Below are 16,880 nucleotides of genomic sequence, written 5' to 3' on the forward strand. Positions count from 1 at the left end.
AATAGAGAAGAGAATTTGAAATCACTAATCATCTTGTATAATAACCTAATATCTTATTTATCTACATGTAGCTCAGTGTGATTTTTTTGCTCTGACCTGGTGAACATGACATAGAAAAGATTGGATCTCTGTGTTGAGGACCTCCATCTCTGCTTTATCCTCTGTTCTCCTCATCTCCTGAGCAGGAAACCATTAAGGTCAGATAAGCAGTACACATAGAGCAAGCCTGATATTGGCCAGACTGCAGCTCTCTATACAAGGAAGTTGTGGAGTTTATCAAGCCTAGGGTCCAGACTAAAGCCAATTAAGCCCCCTTAACCACACGTCTATCTACTAACTCCCAGGCATGATTCCCAAGGTCTCACCATCCTGTCCAGACTGATCTGCATGGCGTTGAGGCTGGAATCCTTCTCACTGTTTTGGCTGCGGAGGTACTTCACAGTGTCAGTCAGCTCCAGGATTCTATATAGATTGATATGCATGTAAATGTAAAGAGAACAAAATCAGACATGCACACCCACGCGCACACATGCGCACACACACACACACACACACACACACACACACACACACACACACACACACACACACACACACACACACACAGACACACACACACACACACACACACACACACACACACACACACACACACACACACACACACATACACACATACACACAGGCACTGTGACAACGAAGATACAAGACTGGCATGTACGCCTCTTCTAGACCATCAACACTATCATATTCTCTGCATACAATCATGGGACAATGACTTTTGATGAGATCAAAAGCCTGCTCAGATTGTGAATACAAAATCACTGACATTATTTCATTTCTCTGCCTGAAGTGCAACAGAAGTCACTGAAAATAGCTTGATGTGCAGGACTTCAAGGATTAAAGCCTATGCAAAGTTATGGGGCTCCATATAAAGGGGTTAATTTGGCTTTTCTTTCAATCATAAGAAGATGAAATTTGCAATAATAGAAAAGATTGACCCAGAATTTATAAGTTTATGATGCTTTTTTCTTAGGTGTAGGGTTGATTTCAGTCCTAGATTTAGGGGCGATAAAAATGTTCTAAATTGAATTGTTACTTTTATTAGAAGTTGAGTCCGAAATTCATGGTGTATTGACTTTTAAGAGCTAGGTTGAGGGATGAGTTGCCTCACTGCAGTAATCACTGAAACCAACATCCAGTGGCTCATCATTTTGGCTGAGATTTTTAAAAGACTGGAAGTTAACTCTTACCTAGAGTTAAGTTCGACTTTCTCTGCATCCCAGCAACCCTGAAGCTGCATGGCCTCTTTCAGCTTGTTCTTCAGCTGCCTCTCCAGTGCTGACATCTCCACACCACTAGAGGTGCTCTCATGTGTTACTCTAGCCTCTAAGTTCATGCAGGAAACATGCAGCTGCCGGCTGGCAGAGACACACTCCTCACGCATATCAGAAAGACTCCTGTTGAACAGAATAATGTACATCAAGATTTTCAGAATGTTTCATAACTTATAAAAGATAAAAATGGGTAAAGAAACATGACATGTTGTTTTTGTTCATACATTGTAAGCCATTAGTCTAACTAAAAACCTGTCTGTTCATATTTGAATAAGATGGATGTATGTAGCGGTTTAGCTCTGGGATCAGGGCTCACTTTGAAGTGTCTTCAGTTAAAATTACACCAATGTACAGCTGTCTATGAGCTTGGCAATCATTATTAAATCAAATTACTCTTCAGTAGTTCTCACAGTTCAACATGATCGAAGCCATGTATTATAGGGCTCAAGCTTTGTCCTGAGGGATGATTTCAACAGTGAGGCTAGACACCTTAAGCCTTCTGTCCCCCCAGTGAGGAAACAATGAGCAGGGGGACTGGCGACCCTGTTGACCTGTTCCACTTTGATCCTTGGCTGAGAGAGATGGATTGTAGTTTGTAGTAGTTGTGAGTGTGAGACACAAGAGAGGTGGGGGTTCTTGTGGGATCCTGAGTTGCCGGAGGGATTCTGGCAGTGGGCCACACTCACCTGTCAGTGAAAGTCCTTAGCTGGGTGAAAGTGCTCCGCAGGGAAGCAGCCTGGCGCCACAGTGCTCTGACACGAGCCTGTTCACGACTCAGCCGGGAGGAGCATGTCTGCAGAGAGAAGCAGACAACAAGGGACGAGAGACAGGAGGGTGGGTGGTAAGGGTTGCTTATAGCAAATGATGGCACCCATCATTTTATTGTGATCCCAAACAGATGCAATACTGGAACTCCTGCACTCACACTGGCACACATACAAATAATTGGATTTCCCTGAATCAACAGATGTAGCCCATTTACAGCACGAACCCCAGATTGTTTGCACAAAATTTTCCTCCCCCTCAGCAGTTGGAATGTTTTCACAGGAAACAACAACTCAAAAATCATAGCAATGAAATGAACAGGGAATGAGAATGAATTGACAAAACTGGCTATGAATGGAATTCCTACCCCATGTGAACTCAACAGGACTGTAATTGCACAATCTCTGTGCAGAAAGGGATACACTTGAGCTTTCCCTGTTGCCTTTCTGACTCAAGCACTTCATTTTTGTGGTTTTTCTCACCTCTTGCTCTCTACGCAGGCGGATATCACACAAGTCAACGTCTTCACGAGCCTTCCACAAGCTCTCTGTTAGCCCCTGGTTGACAGTGCTTGCCTGATCCAGTTGTTCCCGCAGCATAGAGTTGACTTGGCTGAGACTGGCACACCTGGAAATAGCAAGCGTTATGACACTGAGAGACCATTTGGTATTTCTCCCTTGACTGTCATGACACATTTCTATAACCCTTCCACAGCACCCAAACTCTGTCATCCACATAGTTAGCATATCTCTCTTACATCTGAAGCCTTTAGATTCACTTTTGCCAACCCCACTTACAGGGTGACCATGTGAGACAGTTTTATAACGTCTGTGTCAACTTAGATTTAATATCAACCAGATCTGCTTGTAGAGTCATTTACAAAAATGTTCACATCATTCTCACACTAAACACACACCCTTTTACAGTAAAGCATGCCACATGGCTGTGTTTGGTTATCTGAAGAAAAAGCCAAGCCCATGTTTGCATGTATGGGATGATATTGTGATTAATGAAACTGAGACACGATAATCCTGATGAAAAACAAGAATATAGTGTTGCTTGTAGACTTAATCTCTACATTTCACTTACATTACAATGTGCTTAACTCTGCAGTAAGTGAGATTTTAGGCAAAAAAACATCAAGGCTCTGCCATGAGCAATTCAAATAAAGTTCCATAACTATATAAATTATAGGGCATTAAACCCTGGCCTCAGCTGTAGAGGTTGGTCCACACTTAATGTGAAGCATCATTAATGTTTTGGAAAAGAGAGCCAACATAGTCCCACTAATTTTCTCTGACAAATTGGATACTGAGATTATCTGCCAAGGGTAGGCTCTGCCTTCCCCTGCAGCAGGGGCAGGGGAAAGCAACAGGAGAGCTGCTGGGAATATCTCTGGTTCACACATTTCTCAGAAACATTTCAGCTTGATTTCTGCTTCTCAACAAGAAACAGAGAAATAAAAGCTAATCCTAACAGGTTTATGCATGAATTTACTGCTCAAAGACCGCATCCAAATAGTGACTCCCTGCTGCTGTAGATGATTTCTGTACTCCAAACTTTTGCACTTTTACTGAAACTCACAAATATGTATTTCTTTTGAATAGAGAAGCTGAACAAGGTTTCGCACTGCATGGTGTCCATCACTTACCTTTTCTGCTCCTCCTCCAGCTGAGCACACTTATTTTCGATAGCCATGTTGAGATCCTGCTCTGTCCGCTGCTGACGCTGGGCTGAGTCCAGGTTGGCCTGCAGCTGAACACACACACACACACACACACACACACACACACACACACACACACACACACACACACACACACACACACACACACACACACACACACACACACACACACACACACACACACACACACACACACACACACACACACACACACACACACACACACACACACACACAATCATCACCACTACTGGCGTCCTGCTACTGGCGTCCTGCTAACATTTCAGTATATGGTAGCAGTAGTAAATTAGCAGTTACCTAATATTTATAAAGCAACATGATTACAGTGGAAATCTCCTCATCCAAGTTCCCTGTGGAGGGACTCAGTCAAGAATAATATTTAGATGAATACATCTAAATAAAAGTACAACTCTTATTCGCATCCTGAAAAGTTTTGCTTTTAGTTATGCAAGATTCCTTTACTGTTTTTTAAATAATTATAACTTGTTAAACAAAAAATATTGAACAAAACATGAGTTTAATACTTTAACATTGTTTTGAATATGTTTCTAAATATTGTAACATTGACATTGTGATAACACTGACTGGCCTCTAGACTCTACAGGACCCTGGCATGTCCTTTAGACTTTGGATATTTATATCTAGGCAATACTGATTGTTGAAGGTGATGCTATAGTCCAGACGTACCAACAATCTCATCTTCTCTGATTCTGAGGTCTTCTCCAGCACCTGCTCTTCTAGCTCCCCACACCTCTTCTTGTACTGAAGAACCTCGTATAAAACAAACACAAGGTGCACGGTTGAGCCAAAATAACTTTTCATGTAAAAATGTCTGAATTGAGATATTTCTAGTCACCTTGGTCTGAAGCTTCTGAACAAGTTGGGCTTGTCTCTGCTGGGCCTCCTGGTATGTCTGTAGTTTTTGCCTGTAAGATCTTTCCTTGTTCTGCAATTGCAGGGATCCTGGTGATAAACTGTTCTGGTCTGAGTCCACTGCTGACTGCAGCATCATCTGATCAAGCTGGATGGAGTGGTAACAAATGAGTGCTCGTAAGTTTGACAATGTGACAGGATATTGCACATTACAATAGTTAGCATACACACACTCAGCACTGAGTTACAAGTTTATTAGATACATTTGTATAGTCTAATGTGACCCATTGCAACAGCCCTGCAATAAATCCTTACAAAGCTAATTCTGTCAGAAGTCATTGTCATGGGATTGTCATTTGTGGTTTGTTGTGGTGTTGTTGTACTGGGCTACAATACTTTTTTTTTCAGATGGGGAGCATTTGAAGCACCTAGTCATTCATTTTCAGGCTAGGGGATAGTAAGAGAGGCACAGGCAACCTAATAGGTGGAGTGACACGTGGGCGCAATCCCATGAAACTTTTATGGTCACGCTCGTCTCAAGCACATGCCCAACACGCCAGAGGTAAAATGTCTTTAAAGTCCCACCCCAGACACATGTTAAATTATTTAAAAACTACTCTGATATGATTAATATTTTGTTTAAAATAGATTTCCCACATAGAAAGTGAAAAAAAACTCTGCATCTAGCCCCGCCCTTCTACCGGAGGCGTACGAGCAGGCAGAGGTTTCATCAGAAGCGTGTGAACAGCTCATCAAGATGACTAAACACATCGGAGAGAATCAGCCATAGGCCTATACATGTTTGAGGCGTCTTCAGACAGGAGGCGGCGGGGCAGCAAAGCCTCTTGGGCGGATCGCCAACTCACGGTATGGCAGGTACAACCCCTGGAACCCCACAGGTGGATGGACGAACACAGAGCCCAAGCTGCCTGACCATGGAGCTAGACCATGGAGCATGTGAGAAGTCTGCAACTCACTGTACTGACAGTTCATTTTGAGCTAGAGGTTTCAGGTTTCTTTGCTGGTGTTGGGTCAAAGTTGTTCCCCTTGTCGAATAGTGTTTCACAAGACAGCTATTGGTTTATGAACTATTGACGTTCTAACTAAAGCTGCACAGAATTCGTTTGAATCTCAGAGCTCGGAGAAGTGCACGGACATCTCCCTTTCAGAAGAGGAACCTGAAAACACCTCTCTAGTGACAAAAAATTGTTTAGATCCAAGTCCCTATAGTCAGTGTCAGACCTTTTAGGGCACAGAAACAGATGAAAAACACAACTTTTTCTACACAATGCACAGTGTAATCAATGGACGAGAGACTGGCCCTTGCTGCTGCAATTTACCCTTAAATATAGAACTGTTTTCTAAACAGTTATCAGGACGTAAACAGTAGGGCAGGTCATCATGGCAAGACTGGATGTATAGGTAATATAATGTTTTAACTTAAGCTACGCTATAAAGTTACGACTATGCTAATTTAGATTGCACCCACTCACAGGGATACAGTAGCTGACGGATGCTGTTTTCGAGGTATCAAGCGCCTGCCATTTACTTGCAGAGCGTTCTCTGTACACCAGGAGCTCACTGAGACCCCGCAGATCCAAGCAAATACGTAGGGCTCGACAGTAAAAGCTTCATAGTTGCCATTGACAACCCTTTTGAGAAATTGGTATTTTGAAAAATTGGCGGCACTAACGCAACAGCATGTCTGTTCCACTGCTATGTGATGTAAAGTGTGTCACTAACTGTGTGCCACTTGTGATTTTTTCACGGAAACGTCACTATAGACACAGAGTTTAAAATGCTGCAAATGCAATGGCTTTTACCAGTGGGCCACAGGCTCAATCACTCTTCGGATTGGCCTAGCTGACCAGGACTTTCAAGAAGAAAAAAGCATCATAAACTTATAAATTCTGGGCGTAAGGTAAATTGAATGTCAGAGCTCAGAGAAGTGCACAGACCTTTCAAAAGAGGAATCTGAAATCACCTCTCTAGTGACAAAAATTGTGTCACCTCATTCAGCGGTGAGGAATTCATGAATGTATGTTTATTTACTATCAATTAAATATGTGCAAAGTATGTTCCCCATAGGAAGGGAAACCCTGCAACGGACAACATGAGGCTGGATGTACAAATGGGGTGAGGGGTTACAGTAGTAATGTTAGTCTATGGAATGTCCAACTACAGTACAGTATGTTTGTATATTGGTGTTCACACATGATGACAAATGTACTGGTCTCTTGGCGGCAGTAGCTCAGTCCATAGGTGACTTGGCTGGGAACCATAGGGTCGCTGGTTCAAGCCCCCGTGAGGACCATGTATGGAGCGTGGACTGGTGGCTGGAGAGGTGCCAGTTCATCTCCTGGGCACTGCCAAGGTGCTGTTGAGCAAGGCACCGAACCCCCAACAGCTCGGGGCGCTGGTCACATGCAGCCCCCTCGCTCTAACATCTCTCCCTAATTGCATGTATAGGCCCTGTTTGTGCATGTGTGTATTTCGGGCCTGTGTGTGTGTGTATGTATGTATAATAATAAGAGTGAAAAAAAATTCAATTTCCCCGTGCGGGATAAATAAAGTAATTCTTCTTCTTCTTCTTCTTCTTTCTCATTGTGGAATCTCATATCCTTTCCCATATCTGAATTCCAAATGTCCTGTAACCTCTCAACCTAACACAACCTAAACTCCTCTTGCACCACCCACTCTCTATCCTGGTGCCAGACACCCTGTCCTCACTAATACAAACCACATGGCCCTAGAGCACTACAACACGCTGCGTGCCTCCAGCTGCCCTTGCCGACTTTTCATTTAAAAAGAGAGGAAGAGAGTGAGAGAAAGGCAGCCCCCTCCCCTGCAACACACTCCAAACCACCATCCAAGCCCTTCAAATCAACCCTGCGACCCACTCCCTCCCACCTCTCTTCTGTACCTCATCTCTTCTCTGGGTGCTTAATCTCTCCAACAGGCTCCAAGAGAGCCAAGACAATAGTCTCACTGTTCAACACTGAACCTAGCCACTTTGCCACCATTATTAACACATTTTCAAATGCCTGTTTCAGAATCTTATACGACAAACTAGACTAACTGCCATCATACATTTGGCACTGTGCTTTTCATGTTTTTCTTTGAGGACCCAGTGAGCACAAAAGCTTCTTTTACTGCCCGTTGTTGAGGTGACAGCTTACGGACTGAGAAAGGAACAACATGGGTGGAGTGTTTGAAACACACAGAACTGCAGCAGCTGTGTTTAAAGGGACTCCTGGAAACAGCTGTGTGCAAAGCTTTAGTGATTATGCATCTTTTCAAGTATTTTGGCACAACTATAGAAATAACACTGACTTACTAACAAGCATGGACTAAATACACTTTCAATACATGGCCATCAACAGCACATGAGCACAATCTACATTTGAAGCTCTTTGAGGGTTCTAATATTGGTGCTACTTTGGGAAAAGAGACCACAGTGCAACTGAGACCATAATGTACTACACCAATGTAACTCATGAAAAACTAAATCAAACTCACCCTCATAAAAAGGAAATTCATAAATACAAACGGCTCAGATATTTTCACACATTTGCCACTAATAACACTCCCCAGAGGGAGCATTGTCGACACTATGGCCCAAATTAATCCAATTAAAAATTGTACATTATGCACAACGACATACATGGGCACGTATCAGCACTCACCAGTTTCATGCTACTTCAGTGATCAACTGCCAGCGGTAAAATGCAGGTAGGTCTGGGTATTATTAAAAAAATTCCAATACCAGTACGAATGTTGGTAGCTTTAAAGTGATTCCGATAACAATGCAGTACGTTTTTTTAAATACTTCATTCGATACCCATCATATGAATAGAAGCACCTTGGCACACTAAAATGCAAACCCCTGCCAATACCGCGCTCAAACTCACCACACCAGACTGTATTTGTTGTAGTAGTGGAAGTGGGACAACAACACGTCGCATTAAATCGAAGAACACTTTGGTGATTGACTATGAGCAACTGTCTTTTTTTTAGATCAGGGTAAAAAAACAATCAAATGCAGGTTTCATTTGACATGAGAGGTTTTAATACTACTTGGTACTGGGTTATTTTGGTCGATACCTTAAAGGTATCAAGTACTGATACCCAACCTTACATGCAGAGATGTGTAGCAGTGCACCAAAAACGCAATGTAGAAAACTGTTAGCTAGTAAAGGATGTAATAAAAAAGGATTTAAATAAATATATAAATAAATAATTTACTTTGTAAGTGTTTCATGAGGAAGGAAATACATTCAACATCTTTGTCAGGCCTAAAGGATCGAGCAAAATGCGTTTTGGTGATTCAACTCAGAGTGTAAATCTAACTAAATGTATTTGAAAGAAAACTTGACCTTTGGAGTTTTCCTTTAACATTTGTAATGGTGTATATCCTCAAACAAATATGTTATTTATCAAATTACCACAAATCAAACGCACAGTGAAAATTGGGTTTGTGGAGCTGCAAGCTGCAAACTGCAAACCGACAGTAAGGGCAATTCCATATCACAACCTCTAGTCTGGAACAGAGCTATAACTTTTATATTATATAACTTTTGTATTTTGAATGTGCCTTTATAAAATGAAAGACATCATCAGAATACATTGCAGAGACAACCCCAGACTTGGAAGGTCATACAACTTACATAAATATTACACATTTGTTTTTACTGTATATGGGACATACATTATCCTATATGTATTTGCCCATAAATTGTAGTTCAGTTCCATCAACAACTGACACTGCTGTAGGCTACGCCCTCCCTACCTTGCAGTGCACTCAGTGAGAAGGTGTCCCTGGTAACTCCCAAAGGTCCCTGCCCTGCCCTGGTGAGGAGGGTTCTTTGTACTTTTTAATACATAGCTGCAGTATACAGGCTTCTTGCCAGCATCTCACCCCTGCTCCACACGCTACACAGGGTACGTTCTTTTTTATGGTGTTTCCCCAGTCAGCTATAAAGCAAGAGGCTCTCTGGATTAGGAGGAGGAAGCTCCCAAGAGGGTGCCATAACAGTCTGTTGTGGAGACCCCATCTTCACTGAACTGTATGAAAAGCGCCATATAAATAAAGGTTGATTTGATTTGATTTGAACTACCCTAAAGACAATCCATTGCCTTGCTCCTCTTGCATCATTAAATCTCATCATCCTTATCTCCAAGTTATTTTGAACTCATTGTTCTTCACAGCGCACCCATCCATTGGTGCCTGAAAAAAGGCAAAAGAAAGAGGCGAGTAATCCCAGTCCTCCATCTGCCCTAACCCAGGGGCTTACAGGGCTTACTGGGGGCCCAGAAGTGTGCTCACTGAACACCCTTGCTATTTATGATCTGCCTCAGAGTACAATCACTCTCTAGCAGCCTCCACGGTCCCCTAAAGTGGACTGAGCCCAAACCCAATGTAGCCTGACTCTTTGAGGCCATCATTTGCCATTTTGCAATAATGTTCAAGATGCAATTTATACAAAAAACAGCCTTTTTGTCATGGTATGTTTTATGCCTCCATATGCACCCTTTTCTTTTTTTTCATTTCAAAGTATCTGTGTCCTGAGCGCTGCTTATGTTTCCAAAGTAAAAGACTTTTCAGCCTCTTAAAATGTGCTTTGAATTAGCTTTTTATATTTCTTGATATTTATGATTTGTGCCACTCCTTGCATTGTCTCTTTTGATAAATATTTCAAACAACATCAAGGGATAATCTTGCTTTGATTCGTCTGCCAACAAGCAACAAGAGAATCATTTTCAAGGCCCTTGTGAAGCCTTTGGTGTTTGGGCCAAAACTTGCTGCCTTGCTCATGTGGTAGATCAAAATCCAATCCATTTCAGTTACCAAGTTATGATTACAATAGTCTCTCACTGACCTAATGTCACAGCATTTGAAGATCTGATAACTCACCAGTTTATCCAGTGCTTTAACTGTTTTTTCTTGGAATTTGCTATGCATTTCTGAAATAATTTCTCTACTGTTTAACACTGGTACTGTGGATCCATGCCCTTTTATCTATACAGAGACACATTTTCAGGCATATCCAGCAACTGGTCCACATCATCAGTCCTCTTTGACTTAACCAGGGCGAAATCTCGCCATGAGTGTACAGTCCAGCCAGCATGTGAAGGGTTACAGCTGCAATCGTTTTCCCTGGCTTGGCCTGGGCCCAGAGGCTTAATAAAGGGAATTAATGGAGTGCACTATCTGTCAGATTCCTAAACACAGCTGGAGCGGATGTCCATCGCCCCCAAGCTGCCCAAAAAACGTACTATCCTACTTCAACAACATACCCCATTCCCCCTTCCCCTCACATTACCCCCTGAGTGCTGACTCTGTGAAAGAACCCCAGCTGATTGTGAAAGCTGTTTATGTATCATCACTGACCGTAATTACACAATGTGGGATAACAAACGGGGAGAATGGAAGCGAGGAGGGGGGAGCTGCTGTGAGTATGTTAGCATCGAGTGAACCTTTTGGCTCTGGACAGCTGCTGTGATGGCATACAGGGATAAAAGTGATCTGTGTAAATACAGCCAAACTAATAATACACACTGTGTACTCACAAGCATGTGGCTGGCCTTGCAGCACTTAAAACAATGCCCCCAGCAAAGACAACGCTGTACAAAACCTGCACATGCATACACCCACTCTGTCACTTCAAGACCTCACATCAGATTAGACACTCTTGAGACCTGAAAGGTGAATTGCACATGAACCCGGATAACTTTGAAGTTTAACATGAGAAGCCTTATGTCAAGTGTTGAAAATGTTTATTGAAATACTTTCATTAAAAATTCTGTGCTGTGATGGGCTTTTAAGAATATTTTCTCTGGGGAAGGTAATTCATTTTTACAATCTCATGATAGTCAGACTTTTTGGCAATGTTCCATTTAAACTTTAGCCAAAATGAATGGGTTTGTGTCAGCAGGAAAAGCAAACTGAAAACAGAGGGGGGTAGAGGGGTAAAAGGAGACTGTAACACAATTCCCTAAAACAGACTTTATCTCCTCCAACTATGTTTTACAGGGTTCTTTTGCAGAGACCCAGGGGATTCAAGATTTCAGAGGGCACGGGCAAATGGCAGTTGGTGTCAGAAATCATTCAGCAAGAGTTTATCTTTATCCAAATGACTACCACACTGCAGTACTGTGCAGCCACTCGCTAAATGTTCTGGCAGTAGGGTTTAGATGTCTATGTCTGAGAAAATGCACACTGGCAGGGCTCCAAAAGCAACACAGAGGGTTCAGAATTCACCCCAACATGTTCTCCTACCTCCTGAGGCCATCCAACTCACAAACTGGGTCAAGGTTATCCGGGTTCATGTGCAATTTTCAGGGGTCATCAGAGATCACGCTGAGCGACTTAACAGAGACACAGAGGAAGGCTTTCAGAGTCCAGGTGCGACTTCACCAGTATTGCGTTAATGGTCTTCTGTCAGGTCAAAGAGACTTAAGGAAGGCTGGGGGAAAATGGGGATTTGGGATGACTACGAATGTTTCTCAAATGTCACACTTTCCATGGTAGGCCTGCTTCAGCTGACATTCTGACAGTATGAGTGTCAGTTGGACTTTAGAAATAAACTTTTGGTAGTTGGCCATCATATTTCATATCATCTTTCCAGAATACATCTCAAAGGAAGCAAACTTGTTTCAAACTGAAAAACAAAATGCTTTAAAGGAATGGTAGACATTTTGGGAAATATGCTTATTGTCTCTATTGCCAAGAGTTAGATGAGAAAATTGAAACCAGTCTCGTGTCTGTGCAGTAAATATGAAGCTACTGCCAGCAGATGGTTAGCTTAGCCTAGCAAAATAACCAGAAACTCTGTCCAAAGTTTAAGACATGACTTTCTGGACTCTTGATGTCACTGTGAGGTGGCCAGGCAACCAGCGGAGACTCCGTTTTCACCATATCTGCTGGAAAATAACTAAGCAACAACAATATGCTAATGTTGCTGGATAAATTAAAGCTATGGAAAGATTAACACTTTCTTGCTGCTGGCTTTAAAGTTTGCTTATGGTTGGTTTTAAAAACCAGAATGAAAAATACCTGGTCACAATGCATCAATCGGATCCCAAAGAGTATGGAGTAAGTTTGCCTGGAAGTGGTTATGAGTGCTGGTTGTTTGACCTTTGGAACTGACAGGAGGGCATACTCCAGCTGTGAGCTGGCGACTGTCGGATGCCTGTTGCTGTATGGGTAGGGATTTACCTGGTCACCAGCATGCAGAGTGCAGAATTATGAGTAATGTGCAAATTACAGAGACACATTTCGATTACAATACTACATATAAACTATCCAGGAACAAATGGGACAAATGCTCTTTTTTTCCCCAGGATCTTGTGGAGCAGCAGGAAAAGCTGTTTTTCAACAAAATATAAAGTAATTAGTTATTATTTCAACACTGCACACAAAATGAATGCATTAAAGAACACTTGGGTGATTGACTGCAAGCAAAACCACTGGGTGATATGGCTGACATCAATATTATTATTATTATTATATATAAATAATTTTCTCATTTCTTTTTTATGTTCTAATATCGTCCCTATTTATTTGCCTTGCAACAAACTGTGTTCCACTGCTAATGTGACAAATAGCTTCACACGTACAAGAACAACTATATTAACCCAATAAGCCATTTGGTTAGCTTTACTTGCAATTTGCTTGGCATTATAAATTTCAGCCACAAATTTAATATCATCATTATATGATGATAATATAAGCCAATGAACAAGAAAAGATGAAAAGATGGTCAACATGTATTGTCTGGCTGCTTCCTTAAGAGGAGTTGATATATACTGATATGAGCCTCAAAACATACTGACAATTAAACGGATCACACTGTATATGATAGACACAATCCGTTCGGCAGTGAATGTTGAGGGAGACAGCTATATGGAGGTAAGACTGCAAACTTTACCTCCACATAGATGCCACAGACAGGGCAGTATATTTATCTTCAGGGGATTGATTGGCACACTTCATTAACATCGCATCACAGCATAGCTGCCAAACAATCATGCTGTTACAAATAGTAATGAGAAGATAGAAAACAAGTCGCAACAAGAATCTTGTAATGAACCTCTTGACTTGTGAGACACTACCGGATAAAACATTTACATGCTTTAATAGTTAGAATTTCTGTGATCTTTGTGGAAAAAAGGTAGGTGTTGTGCTAACGCTGCTGCACTCCTTCACCCTTCGCTTAGTGGTGTGAGCATCAAATATCAATAACCCTTGCTGATGTTTTTTCAGTTTAGAGCTTTTTCCCACATCTAAAAATATCAACAAAATAAATATGCTATATATATCTGCCAAGCTAATTAAGTTATATTTATAGCCTTGGTCTTAAAATAAGTTTCAAGAGTAAGACAAGCAGAGAGAGTTGATTAGATTTAGGCAGCAGAATGAGGGCAGTGTTATCACAAATGGCTGCTTTGTGCGCAATGAAAAATTAGGTTTTTCCTCAACAGTCTCCAGGGAGGAGGCCAGTGACCTTCACAATTTTTCCCCCAAAACAGCGTCGGCTACATGGCGGGGCAACCATGGGGGGCTATGAAGGGAGACGCCGGTCCTCGTGAGCACAGGGGGTCGGACTCTACCTGAACAGACCACAAGGAAACCCTTCATGAAATACCCCCTCTCTTATTTACACTTACAAACACATACACACAGGCACATGCATCCCCGCTAACCCACCCACACACACACAATGGATGCTTATACTGTAATATGTAAACTGTAATTCTACAGCAGTTAATTAAAGAAAAACGTATGACATAAAATATGTGCTTGTGCCAAGTTACATTAATTCACTCCTGAGCTTCTACATGTATTTTCCCAACTTTTTCAATTTTCACTACAGTACATGCAAAGCTGTCTCAGCCTTCCCACACTGTTTGTTTGTTCAACCCCAAAAGGCTTTCCCTGCAGGAAAGAGCAGTGGTACACTGATGTTTATTGTAGCCATATTGCATTTCAAACAAATGTAGCTTTTTGCAGTCAATGCTCTAGTGTGGCTGACATTCTTGATCTCATCTCCAAACAAAACTGCACAAATTTACCATCTGCAGTATTACATACTCCAACTCCTGCATTGACAACTGACATTATAAACAATGTCTGTTAAAGTAGTCTCAGTTAGGAGACCGAGCTAGGTTGGGAAATGGTAAAACAAAAGAAATATGTTTATAGATACTATTTATTGAGGTGGAAGTCACACAAGTCGACTATGATGATCATCATCATGAGAAGACTACATTCTTGTATATTGCTGTTTAAATCAAAAATAAGTAGATGATACTTTACATCAGATGTACTTACCTAGATGATAACGCTTGTGCATCCCCTTTGGGCTGTTTTGTCATTTTTGATGACATCTTATTTTTTTCCCCTTTATGTTACAGAACAAACATTCTACTAGAATAGCATGGGTAAAACAAATGCTAAAACTGTAAATAATGTTCCACAGCTTGACCTTGATCTGAAACCCTGTGTCACTCCTACCCTGTCTGTGAGACTGGTCTGTTTGACTCTCTCCTGGTCACAGTCCATATGGCTTGGAGAAAGCTGCTCCCTCAGGGCCCTGCTCCCCTCCAGCTCGCTGACCTCAGAGCTCTCACCTGGGATAGGGAAACAGATCATGCATACAGAACGGAAGTGTCAATCTTACCAGATTGCGCGTAATGATAGCTGATTTCTGGCAAGGTAGAGTTACTTTATTAGTACTGCACGTGTTCAATTTGAATTAAAGCCCTCTTCCATACCAGCTGGCTGCTCTGCCAGGTTGCGGGTGATGATCTGGCAGATGCGGGTGGAGACAGGCATAGGTGTGATAGCAGACTCCTGTCCATCACCCCGAAGTGTCAGATTCCTCGCTCCTGAGCTGCCATCAGAATGTAGCAGAGACTCCTCCAACTTCTACAATCATACCAGTCACACCAACACATCATGTAACCGAACAGAAAAGGCCTAACTCAAAACGATGAAGAAAACAGTGATGGATGACTACATTTAACATTTACCTGACCTAAGATACAGATGTGTAAGCAACAATGTGGACTTATTCATCAGTAATGGTACCCATTATGCCAGATGAACCCTTTCAGGGGTTTATATATTATGAATATTATATTACTGGATTATTATAATTGAATAATAACCGTGGAAGTAACATTTAGTAATTGCTTTTGGGTCATTTAATAACTTTAAAGAGTTTAGGGTATTTGTAATATTAACAATGCATGATATACTGTATATGGTTTTTATTCTGCGAAGAAAGTAAAAAGTACAATATTTCCCTCTGAAGTAGTGTAGTACAGAGGTGTGAAGTAACATAAAAACTTAGGTATATACGAATTGTACTTGTAGGTTAAAATGTTCTTTTGCATGTATTTGTTATTTATGTTGCCTACGTTTTTTCTGTTTGTTTTTCATTGTGCAAATACAAAAATCTAAAAATAAAATTAAAACTCCAAAATCTGAACTGCAATATTAAAGTAATGCTTATCTTATTTTATCAATAATTATAATACAATTATAAATTATATATTATTCTGAGATGGGCCATTCTGCATGAATATTCGGTACTCAAAGTATATTCTAATGCAAATAACTTAATAAATAGTTTTACTCAAGCACAATTGTCTTTGACTCCTAACACAGTATTTCAACACAGTTTTATATAAAACTCTGAGTTATTCCACTACGGTTTTCAATAGCTTGGGCCTTTTTCACAGCAGACATTTTGACTTGTAGTAGGTGTTAGTCCAATATACCATGTCAGCTAACCTACACAATACCAGGACCCTAACACTAAAGCAGCTATAAATGCAGTTCGGCCATCTTTAATTACATTAATTAGCGACACCTTTGCGTTTCCTACGTTGACATGTGAAAGTGTCTTCTGTGGAAAAAGCCTGTTAAAACATGAAAGAGACAACTACCATAGTGTACAACACCTACCTGAATCACAGCCTCCAATCTAGGTGAGTGTGCACCTTCCTCCCGTTGAGAACTCATTGCAAAACTGGCCCAACAACAATAAAATGTTAGCTAACGTTAGCCTTAACGACACAAAAACCTAGCTATGACTTCAGTTTGCTATAATTTACGTTAAATCGACTGCTGAGTTAAAGTAAGCACAGACCTAGGCTATCATTAAAACAATGCAATAAGAATTGAGAAA

The 16,880-nt window shown here is 41.3% G+C and overlaps 1 protein-coding gene across 1 annotated transcript in view; it reads right to left on the bottom strand.

Annotated features, from left to right (window-relative positions):
- Window positions 1-16,714, bottom strand: part of crocc2 (ciliary rootlet coiled-coil, rootletin family member 2) — a gene marked incomplete at both ends in the record, with an annotated part of 36,316 nt that extends 19,602 nt beyond the window's left edge. The window contains 11 exons of the mRNA XM_083939394.1: window positions 97-177; window positions 366-462; window positions 1,254-1,460; window positions 2,024-2,130; window positions 2,585-2,729; window positions 3,754-3,857; window positions 4,498-4,581; window positions 4,667-4,831; window positions 15,200-15,315; window positions 15,460-15,613; window positions 16,658-16,714. Coding sequence (XP_083795520.1) covers window positions 97-177; window positions 366-462; window positions 1,254-1,460; window positions 2,024-2,130; window positions 2,585-2,729; window positions 3,754-3,857; window positions 4,498-4,581; window positions 4,667-4,831; window positions 15,200-15,315; window positions 15,460-15,613; window positions 16,658-16,714 — 1,317 coding nt within the window. The remainder of the gene's footprint in view (window positions 1-96; window positions 178-365; window positions 463-1,253; window positions 1,461-2,023; window positions 2,131-2,584; window positions 2,730-3,753; window positions 3,858-4,497; window positions 4,582-4,666; window positions 4,832-15,199; window positions 15,316-15,459; window positions 15,614-16,657) is intronic.
- Between the last annotated feature and the right edge of the window lie 166 nt (window positions 16,715-16,880).

The sequence above is a fragment of the Echiichthys vipera genome (genome assembly GCF_963691815.1).
Source record: "Echiichthys vipera genome assembly, chromosome: 3".
NCBI lineage: Eukaryota > Metazoa > Chordata > Actinopteri > Perciformes > Trachinidae > Echiichthys > Echiichthys vipera.